Below are 15,267 nucleotides of genomic sequence, written 5' to 3' on the forward strand. Positions count from 1 at the left end.
GAAACAACTGTTTATCTTAGACAGTGGTTGTTTTCCACTAGGAAGAGAGATAAGTAATAAGGGATCCAACAGAGTATCTTACAGGACAAGTCCCACTTACCTTTTGAATCTACATTTACTGCTAGGATCTCTGTTTTTTCAGGAATACACAGCTTTTTAGGTGTCCTTTGAAAACAGTCAGGAACCTTTGGAGTTCCACCAGTTTTTACGACCTGAAAACATACATAAAATTTTAAGATGCAATTAAGCACATAGTGTTGACATTTCAAAATACTGACTGTTTTCTCAGTGTTTCACAAAGACATACCTGCAGTTCATCTATTCTGAGCAGCCTACAGTCTTGGAGAAGAGAAGAAGGATCAGGATCTGAATTAGAACTGCTCTGACAGTTTGCACTACTGGAGGTGCCTGGAAATTTCACAGCAACGTAAGCACCATCCACTTTTAGCACCTGCAAGCAAAACACATTACAGTTTTACCCAAAACTTTGACTAGAAACTGTTTAGGTTTATTTGCCTCAAAATAAATCAGACTTTTATCAGGAAAACAAAAAAAAGTTTACAATAATCAGTGATAAAATTCTACAGCTCTTTGTCATTAGCCTTGTTGTTTCGCTAAAATTACTGAAATCTTGAAAACTTGGATTTCTTAATGACTTCACAGGCATCCTGAATCAGATCAAAGGTCCCTCCATTTCAACATCCTATGTCCAACAGGAACCAACACAACTGACTAGAGAAGCTCCTACTGATAGTTCCCTGGTATCTTTCCAGCTTCCACCTACTGGAAACAGCAGGACAACTGCATGTTTAATATCCTGGATTGACTCTTCACTTCTTAATTTGTCCAATCATTTTTGGAAATAAACACTTTTCTTGTGGCAGTGACTTCCAAACACTAGCTAAGAATTCAACAAAAAACATCTACACTGAGCCTCTTACTTCCTTAAGTGTCCATTAGCTCTTATACTACAAGAAACAGGTAATCACTCTTTTTTTTCTTTTGGCCCCATCTAAGAATTTTTAAAGCCTCTACTGCAGAGTCCTAGTGCTCCTACTTCAAGATGAGTGTGCATAGTGGAGAGAAAAAAAAAAGGTTTGGTTGGTTTATGGGTCTATTATCTGTTCCTTAGACTCAGTGATAAAGTTCTCCACTCAGTCCCTTAGCGCTGAAGGATACAAACAAATCTATCCAGAGATACTTCATGCATCTGTGTCTTTCTCTGCCCTCCAAGGAAATAGAAGTTATTCAACTCCACACTGACACAGCAATTTCTCTCTAAAGAGTTGCTGCCATGCATATCTAATCAGAACTGTCAAAATAGGTTTCCTTGACACAGAAACATCTTATGCTATCACCAAACAGCAAAGGCTCTTTGAGTTTCTGGTTGAGACCATAATTTTCTCAAAAGGAAAACAAAGCTGACAGAGAAGGAGGCAGGGAAAAGGACAGAAGGTATTTTGAATACAAATAAGATCTCCATAAGCTCTCAGTCTTGATCAAAACTAGATACAAGCAATTGTCAATCTTGATTAGGCCTTTATTTCTCAACAGTTAACACACAGAAAGTGGTTACAAAGCAGTATTAAAGACCTAGATGTAACAAACTTTATCTGAAATGTCCCTGACAATAAAAACCTTCTCTGAAATTTTCAAGATATTGTAGGTAATAAAAATCCAGGCATGTCCATGTTTTCTTCCAATTTTTCTAGCTATGTGCAGCCTATGAAGCATGCTAGAGAAAATACTATATTGACAAATATGAAGTATTAGTAGATTTTCGTAACAAAGATTATTGTGGAGAGAGTCGGAGTATTTGCTCCCCATATGCTGAAACTTCACTCTAGTAGCAGACTTCCTAGTTCTAGTAGTAGAGCATCACTGACGGCTGGAAGAACACTACCCAAAAATTTCAGAATTCAGACCTAGTCAAAAGATTCACAAACATTAACTCTGATCTAAACTACACAAAGATTTCTATTGAAACATGAAAGACAACACTCTAGACCAAAATCATTATTTGGTCAAAAGAATTAATCAAGGTACATTTAGATGTTTTTAAGGTAATCAGACTAACTTGTAAGCCTGAAATCACATGCTAGTGGTTCAGTCACAGCTTCTAGTCTGACATGTAGAATTTCTGGTTTTTAAATAACTAAATGTTGCTACAATAGCTTTGTAAATTTGAGTTGCTTCTGAAAACAGAAGATTCTAAATGGTCAATATCTAGCAGGGCATATGAAATCTCATTTACAAAGTTTCAAATTTATAATCAGAGGGTAGGGGGAGGAAACCACTGTTTTAACAGTGGTTCCAAATACTATTTAAGACATTCTAGAAGAGGAGATCCAGAAGCTAATGGAGGTAAGCAGAATATCCCAAAGTGCACAGGATGGACAAAACCAGCTTCCATTCCTCTGATACCAGTGAGCAGCAAAAAAAAAAAAAAAAAAAAAAGGCTTATTTCAGTTTGTCTTTTCTAAACTACACTGAAAGACGACTCCATTTCTCACCAATGCAGACAACAGTAGAGACAAATGCCAGGCTTTTTCATTCCATCAGTCTTCCACTAGGCGGATAATCTTACGATTGTCATCTCCTCTGTCTAACGAGACTTGGAGAAATAAAAGCTTAGTTTTGTTCCAAGCCCACGAAGGATTTAAATCAAAATGAGGTTGGAAGACAATCCAAGGAGAAATATGACTAAATCCAAGAGTATATCCAGCAGACTTCTGCTTTCTTCATCTCTTTCAAGATTGCCCCAATAGAAGAACTTTTGCACTCTCGCCACATTCTCTGGTCATCGGTTGCTTTGGCTCTATACGCAATCCACATTTACTAAGTAGTGTGTAAAATGCTGGTTGTACAATCTGCTGGTAACAGAATAATTACAAGCAGCCATCTTAGATCTTAGCACTGAGGGGAGGGCTGTTACTATATCAAGATCAGTAAGAATCCAGAGAGAGAAACAGGCATGTTAGAACTTGATACCATCTACCTGCCCACTGTTCTACAAAGAGAACACAATGGTGGTCTTGCAAGGATTTTAACTGATCACTTTGTGGAGATATCATGAAGTTGTTACGTACATCCACAAGTACAAAACCACAAATTTTCCAGAAAAAAAAAAAAACAACACCACTATTTCAAGAACATATTCTGAGCATCAGTAAATCCAAACCCTTTCCTACCTCTAAATTCCACTTCCTAAAGCCTAAATGAAAAAGTCTTTTTTGTGTGTAAAACAAAGAATTGTGTGTAAAACAAAGAATTATCTAAATATATCTAAAGAGAGCAAACATTTTGACAGAAGCTCATGGCTATCACACTTTATTCACTTTATTCTAATGAATATAAATGTTCAAACTTTCACATACTCTTGCTACATGTAAAAGGACAGAAATCAGTTTTTGTTCCTCTTACTACTTCAGCTCTGAACCACTACATAAGGCAAGATTTTTTGCCTCAATTAGTTTCATGCAATTCTCTTCATGTTGTGTACAAAAATCATCTGCCAATTTACCAGCGTGTGTTTCTCAAAGATGTTCCAATATTCACATGTTCCATGACCACCTATTTTACTCGATGATAGCACTCTGAGAAAACATAAGTGTTGCTCTATTGACATTACGCTTTGTAACATCAAGTACTTAATATTCAAAACACTGCTTCAAAGCCTTTCAAATTTTCTGAAACATATCGGAATTCTCAATGCAGGATGGTCATGCCACTGAGGCCATCCATACCAATACATCAAAGATGTAACTTTTTAGAACGTCATTCAGTAAGCAAAAGGCCATGGAAAACTAGATGAAGGTATATTTTAAGGGACTCCAAAATGATAGGACTTCTTAACCCATGAAGTCTTAACATTTACGACCCATATGAGTATGTTTTTGTAGCCTGAATCTCTGTATACATTTAAAAATTATTTCTGCACAGAATAGACAGATTGTTCAGAATTCAAATAATCTTTGTGCTTAATTTAGCTCACAACCAGGCTAGATTACAAACATTACTCTTTCACAACGAACATTAGCTATTCTGGAGCCTGTAGAGGAACACTGCAAATAATATCCCTTCTGCAGACTGAGGTGCCTCCAGTCTTTTTCATACTATCACACAAGTGATCCAAATTACAAACAGAGCATATACAGGGCATAAACTGTCTTTAACCTGGACAAAATTTTTGTCCTAGGCAAAAAATTTTTATAGTTTTGTCTTCTGGATTCTGTCTAAACGCTGAAGTGTTACTAAACTGTAAAAGGAAAAAAGTGAATGACCACACACATCCCTGGAAAAGGACAGCATCTTTCATGAAGAAAAAAGCATCTTTGCCATAGACATCCGATATAGAATAGACTCAGCACCAATAACTCCGTTCAGAAGACAGCCCACTTATTGGTTTTAGCACATCAGTGAAAATATCAACACATAAAAATTCAAGCTCTTCTATATTTATCATAGTAGTTCTTGACACAGTGTACAAAAGACAGACACCTTGGCAACCATATACAGAAACAGTAAAACAGTCTGTCCTGAAAATCTTAGAATCTAAAACAGGAAGGTCAGATAAGGACAACAGGGGCTTTCCCAAAGCTGGTATGAGAGGCAACCAATGGTTTCAGCAACTTCAAATCTCAAAACCTTTAGAGAAACTGAAGTGTTTCAATGAATTAAGTTGCTCCATACTCCCTTTTGCAGAAATGACCTAAACTCGATAATGAAAATTCACCGTGGGCCTCCTCCTTTCAAAGATACTGCTTAAGGCAAATCTTCCACTCCTGCACAAATAAAGCCACTAGAGATGCAGGTGAAATAGCCCTGACTAAACCCAACTACCTTCTGTTGGACAGTTATTTCATCTTCCAACAATTTTTTTCTTTTTTTTTTTAAATCATCTATGAATCAAGTAGAAAGCAATCCAACTTTTTCATTTTGTAGAAAACTTTTATTGGTTTTCCTGTTGCTCTTATTTTTGGAAAGCATAGCAGAGAACTGTCTAGATGACCTAATCCCTCCTAACATCACACAATGCCAAAAAGAAATGTATTGTTTTCCTCTACAGGACTCTTAGTCAGAGCAAAGATTTACTAGAGAGAAAACAAAAAAAATTATAAGGACCAAACAAACAGATTTTCTGGAGTAATAAATCAAATAGCCTTATAGTAATACCAATGAAGCATGTAATTTCCAATCAAAACATTTCTGTTGTTTGGTTATCAGAACATGAGATGCTCCTAAACATCCACCTCATGTATGTAAAAGTCAGTCACAATACATGTAACTCTTCACAGTCTCACTGAATAAGTGTGGGAGCTCAAGATCAAAAATAATCTTTTAGATAAACCCACATCTGCTTTTCTTAATATTGTGGTTCAAAACTTAAAGTAATAGAATGTTATTTTTTAAGATTCAGAACATTTTATTCACAACACATTCAGTCTATTACTGTCATTGTGTTATGGAGAAATAAAAATGCAACAGAAGTCATACTAGTCAGAAACACTCTTAAGCATCCCCAAAACTATGATTCTTTTAACAATTAGCTTATCTAAAAGGAAAAAAACTGTTTTCTCCTCCCTCCTCAAAGATAGTGGGAGAGTGTTTTTTAGACAAACCTTGCCAACAGGAACATTCTTAACGTCTTCCACAAATACAACTTCCCTCAGAGACCACTGCTCTTCATTCACTTTCTCCTCCTCTTTAGGGGCAGGAGTAGATCGTCGTCGCTCTGAGACAGAAAAGTAGTTATCAAAGAAAAGACTTGAAATATTTAATCAAAGCATCAAAATACAATGTTCAGTACACAAAACCTCTCCCCCCCAAAAAAAGAGTACCGATGTTCAAATCTAGAAATTACCAAGACATTAACAAGAATCTGACTTTAAAAGCACCTGAAGTCAGAGTTACCTAACAGTATACCATGCCACTTTCATGTTTTTCTATGAAATTAACACTAACAAAGCCTATCGTGTAAATAAAGCTATTTTTAAGGACATGAAGACAAAATAATCAGAATACAAGAAATTTTTCTGCCAGGGCTCAAATATTCATGCTTTAAGTAACAAGACTGACATTATAAGACCCTTCATTCAGCCCTCCTACAGTGTTTTGTAGCACGCTTGCAAGAAGTCTGCTTTTCCACTACATATGTTTCTGGTGAACAACTAGAAGAGTAGCAAATGAGCCAGAAAATAGCTATTTGGGCTAACAGCAATTGCCATACAGTTAGATTTGCTGCAAAGACATTATCTGAACAGTAACTGCAGTACATTCAAGACCAAATTTAAATATGTAACATGGCTAAATTAACACTGACAAGAACCTTTATCTCCTGAATTGAATTTCTATAATATAACTCATATTATCAACATATTTAAAGCAAGAAGCAGAGTGTGAAGTTAACTTCAAACGCTAGTTCAAAATCCCAAACAAAGTTACAGCCAGTGAAAAATTACAGTTGAAAGAACCGCAAAGGAGAAGAAATCAGTAGCAAAAGACTCTACTAGTACAATAAATTACTACTGCAGATCTGAGCATATGAGATTCTCGCTCACTGAACAAGGCCATTTGGTCCCCTAGGTGAACACTTCTTAAAACTGCAGTATGTGAACAATTACAAGAAACAGGAGCAGAAAGAAGATTTCTTCAAATGATGGCATTGTAATTAACCCTTTATAAATGCATGGGTTTAAATGGAGAGAGAAAAAAAAAAAAGCTTAAGAGGTCAGTTACATGAATTCTAATACAGCCTAACTATAAAACTTCTCTCACTGCTTTTGTATGTTAGTAAAGAATGTCTAGTTTTAGTCATTTTATGTAATAAATGACCAAACTACTGCTTTATGCACTGAAGTTCACCTGCAAGGCAAGCTGTGCAAGAACAGCTTAAACTTAAAAGGAATTTTGCAAAGCAAGTTCAACTTTTGGGCTGTAAAGAAACTCACCATCACATTGCAATTAAACATAAACAATTTTATCTTCAGACTTGATTACCTTCTGAAAAATACTTTTGATTCTGAGAACTAAGTGTTACGTTTGCTTAGATACACCTTACATCAAAGTAGTCTCTGCCTATATCAATACATTCAAATTTAACACCGACAATTCACTGATCATCTGAAGTCTATCACAAAAGCCTTTACATATATTGTGGTTCATACGGAAAGACTGAAAAGGATTTTCAATCAGATTCTGAAATTAGTACAGAATCCTTGTAGAACTCCCTTCTGTGAAAACTTCTTAACTACACAAATATTTTATATTATATGAGCTACACATTACTCACTATATGGCATTGATGCACTGCTTGCTATTGAAGATGCATCACTACAAGTGGAAGCTGGGGATGGCGGAGGACCCATCTCAGTTTTCACTGGCTCCTGTTTGCTTTCAGGTCTAGAATAAAAAGTGTTACTTAGAATAAAGAAATAAAAAGGTGAAATCTTTCCTATGACAAGGGACAAAGCGTTAGCACGTGTGTCCCAGCTATGGGGGTTTTTTTCCTTCTTTTTTTTTCCTAAGAAAAATAAAACCAACACTTCAATGAAATAATCTTTTACTTAGGAACAACCATCCTAACTGACAAGGCTATATACCCAATGTCAGGAATGGTGCTATGCTTCTTAATCAATTATTAGCTTTGTAACATTAACTGAGCATAAATACAACATTATAGAAAATAAACATCCTTAGTAGTGCTTCATTTGAAGACAGGAAGTATTATGAGCTATAGAGTTGCAGGTTACTGTACAAAACTACTAAACTTTTTCAAGCCCTTCTTGAAACAGTTTAAATCTGTTTTAAGAAACATTTAACTAGCAATTGCCAACCCAATGATTTTTTTTTTTTTCAAACTATAGAGGTGCTGAAACAGGTCTCTCAACACCATGAAGAAGGGTCTGAAAACAGTTCTGTAACAAAACCACTTTCAGTTACTCAAATATAAAATACTGGAAACTTTATGAAAAACTGTAGGAAAGTCTTCATTTAATATTCCTTCTGCATTTCATATTTCCATAGTGGTTTCACACAACTGAGACGCCTTTCCTACAGTGAGCATTTCTGCACATTTAGTTGAGTTTACAAGAAAGCTAGAATCCTATAAAGAAGGTAAAAAGTTCAAGCTGATAATAACTTGTCCTTCCTTTCAGTTTAAGAAAATACCAAATAAATGCTCTGTGCGTATGTGCGTGCGTTCCCAACACTTACTTTGCCTCAGTAGTTTTGCTAGCTTTCTCCATGTTTTTCAAGCTCTCAGGTGACCGAAGCTGAAATCGACAGCTGTCATTCATGTTCCAAACAGATTCCATTAACACACCAACTTTAGGAATTCCAGCATTGATTGAAAAAGCAACTGCTCCAGCATGATAGAGGGGGTTATTTCTTAAACAAACCTACAGATAGAAATAAATATTCTTATGAGAACAATGGATTACACTGAGGGAAATCATATATGCATGCATTTTCTTGGTGATATATATAGTAGTCAAAAAATAAGAAAACCGTCATAACTAGATGGAGGGGACAAAAAAATCAGCGTGATGTGCTATGCACTTTGATAGGAAAAAACAGGCTGTTGTGCAATTCACAGTTGAAAGCAATAGCTTTAGCAGTGCAACTGTTTAAAACATATCATTTAGACGCTCAGCCACAAAAGGAACACTTCATTCAATAACAAAGGCTCATCCCAGAGTTGATTAGAATGGACCAAGAAGCAAAATAAATGTGCTCCCTGGAAAGGAGCTGTTTGTCTCATACTAGCACTAATACTAATCACAAAAAAGAATCCTATACCTCTGTATCAGGTATTAACCTTTTTGGTAAAGGCTTCAAACCGAAGGCTTATCCCACTGCATAAATAAATCAAATCTAGACTCTAATATTGCAGGCACCTAAATGCCAAATCATTTACAAACCTATGTGACCTATTGAGAATCATGTATCTACACTTACTTTCACTCAAAATACAGAACCAGTAGGTAAGTTAAACCAGAAGTACTTAGTATGAGTACAGCTTGTTCCTCCATGTTTGCAGCAGTAATCACACTTGTAAAACAATAACAACACTAACAGAACAGTCATATAATTAAAATATACTATTTTAATTCCGTATTATTGATACAATTTTTATGCATAGCAAGAATAGAACCTTTTTTTCCTTTTAAAAACAGGCTGTAAGCTCATCATATAGCACTGTAAAAACGCCCCTTGTGACAGCTGCACTTGCCTGGGTTCCAACAGTTATGTTTGGCATAGAGGAGATACCAGCACTAGACTTCGGCTTTTTATTTTTCGCTCTGGCCTTTTCTAGCATTTTCTTCCTTTGGCTGAAAGGAACTACACCCCTGGGGAAAAACACATATTTTTTAAAAGGCTATGAAATAAATGCTCTGTTTATATATTTGAACAGTTTACTCTTTCTGTTTAACGTAGTCATGATCAAATATACAAGTCTCTGTGCCACCTTTTCCAAAATCTTGAAGCACTGTAGAAATGGCATCTTTTTCTATATTCACCCTTGCTTTCCAAATTCATCTCAACTGGCCAATTTATTAGGAGTATTAGAAAGAGGAGGAAGAGGAAGAGGATGTAATATATGTCCTTCTAGTTGGAAATGCTTCTAGACCTCTGTTGTAGATGGTACACTCCACTCACAGCTTTCAAGTTACGGGTTGTCCCCTCTGAACTTGAGGATATCTTCCCCATGACTAGTGATAATTTCCAGAACTTGAAGTCACTGGGGAACAGGATAAGCTTTTTTAGTCCTAAATTCTAAAAGCCTCACTTTCTCTCTGGGGACATGGCTGAAGGAGTCTAGAATTCTTACGCCAGACTTAAGCTGCAAGAGGCTGGCGGGTAGGGGAGGGGAAAGGGCACTTCTTTTGTAATCGGATCCAGTCAGTTTAGCTGAAAATAATGCCTAGGTACACAGTTAAGCATGCTTATTATTTTGATACTTCATGTTTCAATTAGTGCGTTACAGAGTTAGATGCTTTTATTTGAAAATCTCCTTCACATTAAGTAAAACATGAAAAGCATCAGTCCCATGCAATGCTGGAAACGGAAATCCTGTCCAGGGTACTACAGACCATTGTAATCAAGGATATCAATAGTAACAGAAGTTTCCATCCACATCAATCTGATTAAAATAAAATCACCACTGCTGACATTTAACCCTTCCCAGAAAGGACATGTTGGTTAGTAAATAAACTGCTTTCAAATATTACATATAAATGCTAATAAGTCTTTTTACATATCGTACCAATTATTCTAAAAGCAGTAAAAGTGGCAGGTATCTCCCATGTTATGGCTTATTAGTTTCTATACCAAGAGTAATTACTCTGAGGTATGTCAGCTGTGACATAATGATATGGCCAAGAACCAGAGAGCTCTAATTTTAAGATTCAGGACTAGAAGTTAGTATAAAATATAGCTGTGTTTAAGTTTACAAGCCCAGCTACAATTCTACTTAAATATTTTCCAGAGAGTTAATAGAATTTAATGAGAAAGCTGTTTTATAGAATCAATTTTCAGTGCTCTGATTTCTAACTCATCATCAAGTATTTAACTCATCCATGCCTAAAAGCTACTTGAGCTTTGGGCAGGCTATGTAATGCAACCACTCCTGACACACTGACAAAAATAATGCATCCTGACAGTGCATTAGTAATATTCAATGAGTTCACTCAAATTAGAAATTAATTTCAGAGCTCTTTTGGGAGTGTTATTTTTGAGGTTTGGTTTTTTTTTTTAAATTTATTTTAAAATAAGCTTCTTAATTATCAAATTGTTAGTTAAAATATTTTAACTAACATTTCATATTTTACAATGTTTAAAAGTGTTACATTTTAACAACAAGCTCCAGAGGGTGCATCTGACGTTATTTCTCCCTTCTTTAAGGTTTGGATCACAAACTAAACTAATAGACCAAATTTTCCTAACTGCCTGACAGAAGAATATGGACCTCATACATGGGTAAGTTTGCTCCATATTTATAACCTGAAAAAGGCCTGAAAGGAATAAAGAAGGTTATTCTCTGATACTGTGTATTACTGATATATCTGAATGCTAAAGCATTTATATACATATCCTAAAATAATAGCCTTATTCTCTTAAAGATGTTATAATTGGATCCAAAAGCTTTAGGCATTAAAGAAGAGAATAAATATACTTTAAAAAGGGAACCTAAGCTCAAGCACAGAGTTACAGGACTCAAAACAAATGTGGTTCAGTATTTTTGCAATGCTTCTCAGTGCCAAGGACACGAAGACATCCAGCGGATCTACACCATTGCACATAAATATAGTATTTACTTACCACCAATACAAGTTGTTCTCTAGTTGTGCACATGTATAAAGAGCACAACAATGTAAAGAAACAATCCGTTCTCCCTGGAGCTCCGAGTATGTCTGTGCAGTGTGTTCTAATTTAGAAGCCACGGAGCTTAAAGTTTCATCTACCCATGTAGCAACCTAAGAGAGAAGGGAAGAAATGAACAGAGAAGGGGGGGGTCGGAAGAAAAAGAAAAAGTTGTGTTTCAGTTGCACCTTTAATGTAATATTTACTGGGTTTGGAAAAAAAAAAAAAAAAGAAAGAAAAAAAAAAAGAGCCCACAAAACAAAACACAGGCAATTATTCCCTTCAAGATTTTATCCTCTACCACCTTTTCAGTCCCCAGAAAAGAGCTTTTCAGGTTTGTTTTTTTTTTCTTCTATTTCCAGTCCCAAATAAAAACAAAAAAGGTAAAAAAATATGGAGAAGTGTCATAAAATATTTCAACAAGTGCATATACTTGACCAAATTAGTTCCAAGTTCACTCTTAACTAGGCAGAAAAATACGTTCAGATAACTAGCTTTACAGCACTGAAAGCTTCAATGCCCTTAGTTTTTCTACTAAATATGTACAGAACATTTTTTTTCACCTTTTTGCATTTTTACAAAATACATTGGGTTTCTGTTTTGTTTTTATATCTGTATAAAGGAAAAGTGGAATAAACAAATGAATCAAGTACTTTCTACCATTGACAAAGCTGAAGAATCAACTTCTCTGTAATATACTGCAAGTAACTGGAAAAAAACCCAGCTTTGTCAAATTCAGCAACCAGCACACATCTCATACCTTGTTATTTTCAGTAGCAACAGTTGCTCTAATACTATTTGCAGAAAGGAGCACTATCTTTTCATTGGTTAATCCCAAGAACATGGCTCGTGGATGATGTAGCGAAGGATTCTTTGGAAACAAAAAAATATTTCAGATATTCAAAGCATATAGATCATTCTGAAGGTAAGCATTTAAAGATGTATAGTACCTGTGCATTTCTGTAAGGCTCTGATTCATTCCACTTCCATTGATAGAGTTCTCCTTTAGAGCTAACAGCCACGAGCTCAGAATACAGAGCTCCAATAGAAATAAACTTTGTTCCATCCTACAAATACAGAAATACAAAGTTTAAGACAGCAATATCATAAATAAATACATAAAGGCAAAAAAATGAACTTGCAAATGTTAAGTATTTTTTTCAGAGTACTCATGAACGTTGAACTTGAAAATAAAGAAATATCCAGCTTGTCTCAAGCTCAGCATGCCCTCACACACATACAAAAGTATCATTGCTTCTGAAAGAGTGAAGGAATAAAGAAATAGATACTATTTTCCTGAAGCAATAACATACACAGGGAAATCAACTTGGGCAGTTTATAAAGAGCTTCTACAATATTTTAAAACACAAAACTGTTCACCATTTTTTTTAAATATTTTCCCTCTAAAATTCCAGCTTTTTGAAAGGAACAAAAAAAGCAACATAATTCCATTATTCCATCCGTAAGTATACTCATGAAGGTATCTTCCAACCACTTTAGAAATCAATTATCAAATTCACTTCTTCATGAATTAAACAATCCTTGTCTTTCACTTTAGAAGGTAAATAACTGCAAACAATATCATGTTAAAAAAAAAAATCCAGCATGCTACATGTCACATTAATGCATTATTATGACCTGGTATGCTGGAAAAGGTTCTAATTATGCGCTATTTCCTCCTATCTGTTTTTCTTCTTTTTAACAGCTTATCAAAAACTATGTAGCATCTTTCTACTACTTAGATAGTACTACTTTGCTCAATTGCATCATGCCCGCACCTTACCTGTTTTCTCCCCTCTTAGCTTTGGTTGTATATCAATGTCGCAGCAACTACGCAACAATCTCACTTATTCCAAGTTCCTTGTTCCCCTTGCATTGAAACAAATCTCCAACTGCAGACCTCTGAATTTGAGTGATTTCACAAAATATTTACTTTTGTTTTCTGAGAAACATTTATAAGCCCATTCATTCACTGCTCCTCAGCAAGTACAGCTATAGGACAACCATGTTCTTTCTAAACTTATTTACTGCTAACAACCAAAAGATCCCTTCCACTTAACAGGAGAATACAGCTTTTTAAAATGAAAAAAAAAAATCAACTGAAATTAGTATAAAATCAAATGCTGTCTTCTACAGCTATAAATCTGAAAGACAGGTACATGATAACTAGTCTTCTCTGTAGCAGTTCTCTCCCAGATCAATACCTTTATAGCTGCCTCTCTTAGATTACAATACACCACATTTAAGCAATTCAACCATCTGATGGGAAACAGAACTTGTCAGGCCATTAAATCAAGCCCACCATCCAGTATATTTATCTGTACTCTAAATTCAGAGACTTTTCTTTCAGCTACAGAAGTTTACAAGTGGAAACATTTTTAGTTTCATAAATCTGAATTCACACTATTTTTTTTTCCTATTTTCATGCCCAGAAGTGCACACTTCAAAAGGTGCAAGTGTGTCCTTGAATAACGTGAGATTCAGTAGATTTCTTACCCATAGCTCACAATGTTTACCAGTATCTTGGTAAAGAAGAGAAAGAAAGCAGCAGGAAAGGACAGAAGCAATCACAAGCATATCTCTTTTATACCCTGATAACAGATCTAGAATTAGTTAAATCATAAGAGAATTATTTGGCTTTATAGGGCATCTACCAACACAGCACAGAAGTAACACAAATGCTAATCTGTGTCACGATTAATACTTGCCATTGTATTAATATTGCATATTCTGATAAAGAATTGCCATCAGAATCCACTGTAGTTTAATGAGATGCATCTCTACGTCATCCGCATAAATGAATTTTCAAAAGTTACCTGGCCTAATGCCTCAAAGTTAAATATGGAAAGCAATTAATTTTTGCTCCAAGATAAAATCATTATGACTTTTAATCTTGTTAATGTGTTTTTAAAGTTTTTATAAACAGTTTTATACCACAAGCTCAACACTAAAGAGACATGCCATTGAAAATTTCTCTTCCTTCCATCAAAATATAATCAGTTGTGATCTAAAAGTCAAGATCAAAGCCACATGAGGCCACTCAAAAGACTACGTACTTGAGATTACGTACTTGAAAATGATGCAGATTGCTGACAAAATCTTAATATCAATAGCTAAACAGAATATACCTACTTGAACAAACTAAAGGCTCAGCTCACACCTAACCAGTCCAGCAGGAAAAAAAATGGCCACACTTGCCATACTATAGAGTGGCTCTGATACACATGGCACAGTGTTGATACGTGGCAGCGTACACTAATTGTGTTACAGTTCAATGAGATTTCAGAGGAATTCATTCATTGACTTGAATTCTTGAGCAGTTGATTTCACTTATTTGGTGGAGAAAACTCAGTACCTATGCAACATGTCTCAACATCATTAGTCCCAGATTGTGGGTGAAATTAATGCATTTGGGAATACTATCAGCTTTCCCAGTTTAATTCATTCCTCTCAGGTTGGCACTTTACCTCCCATAAACACAAGTTAACCATCCTCATCATTGACTACTACAGTTCTGCCTCAAATGTGAAACACCAAAATAATGAAAAATTAAGGAAAAATATTTGCACACAGGGTTGGTTATTTTCTAGCAATTCTTCACATACTTTAAAATGCTGATGGAAAAGACAGGGGAGAATTTAAATCTCCTTTCCAGTTTTCAAAATGGAAGAAACATCTGAATTGGCATTTCAGCTAAATCATCTCCCTCAGCATTCATCTTGAAGAATTTCCACTGGAAAATACCACCAACAAAACTTCAGAGTGGGGCTATAGCAAGAAAGATGCAGAATAACTTCTTACGAACGGTCAGCTGAAGGACAGGATGAAAAGTTCAATCACTTTCGGATAAAGATGAAAGGTCTTTCCAGTCAGACACCTTCATTTCACTGGAAGCTAACGTTT

At 35.4% G+C, this 15,267-nt stretch overlaps 1 protein-coding gene across 15 annotated transcripts in view; it reads right to left on the reverse strand.

Moving 5' to 3' along the window:
- The window catches only part of UBR5 (ubiquitin protein ligase E3 component n-recognin 5), a 91,612-nt gene that overhangs the window by 38,249 nt on the left and 38,096 nt on the right, over positions 1 to 15,267 (reverse strand). For all 15 annotated transcript variants that reach the window (XM_086741106.1, XM_086741104.1, XM_086741116.1 and 12 more), the window contains 9 exons: positions 12,315 to 12,431; positions 12,125 to 12,235; positions 11,323 to 11,477; positions 9,233 to 9,350; positions 8,215 to 8,399; positions 7,292 to 7,401; positions 5,622 to 5,734; positions 308 to 451; positions 101 to 212 (listed from right to left, as the gene is read on the reverse strand). In XM_086741106.1, the coding sequence (XP_086597232.1) occupies positions 101 to 212; positions 308 to 451; positions 5,622 to 5,734; positions 7,292 to 7,401; positions 8,215 to 8,399; positions 9,233 to 9,350; positions 11,323 to 11,477; positions 12,125 to 12,235; positions 12,315 to 12,431 (1,165 nt within the window). The remainder of the gene's footprint in view (positions 1 to 100; positions 213 to 307; positions 452 to 5,621; positions 5,735 to 7,291; positions 7,402 to 8,214; positions 8,400 to 9,232; positions 9,351 to 11,322; positions 11,478 to 12,124; positions 12,236 to 12,314; positions 12,432 to 15,267) is intronic.

The sequence above is a fragment of the Chlamydotis macqueenii genome, chromosome 2 (genome assembly GCF_036417535.1).
Source record: "Chlamydotis macqueenii isolate bChlMac1 chromosome 2, bChlMac1.mat, whole genome shotgun sequence".
NCBI lineage: Eukaryota > Metazoa > Chordata > Aves > Otidiformes > Otididae > Chlamydotis > Chlamydotis macqueenii.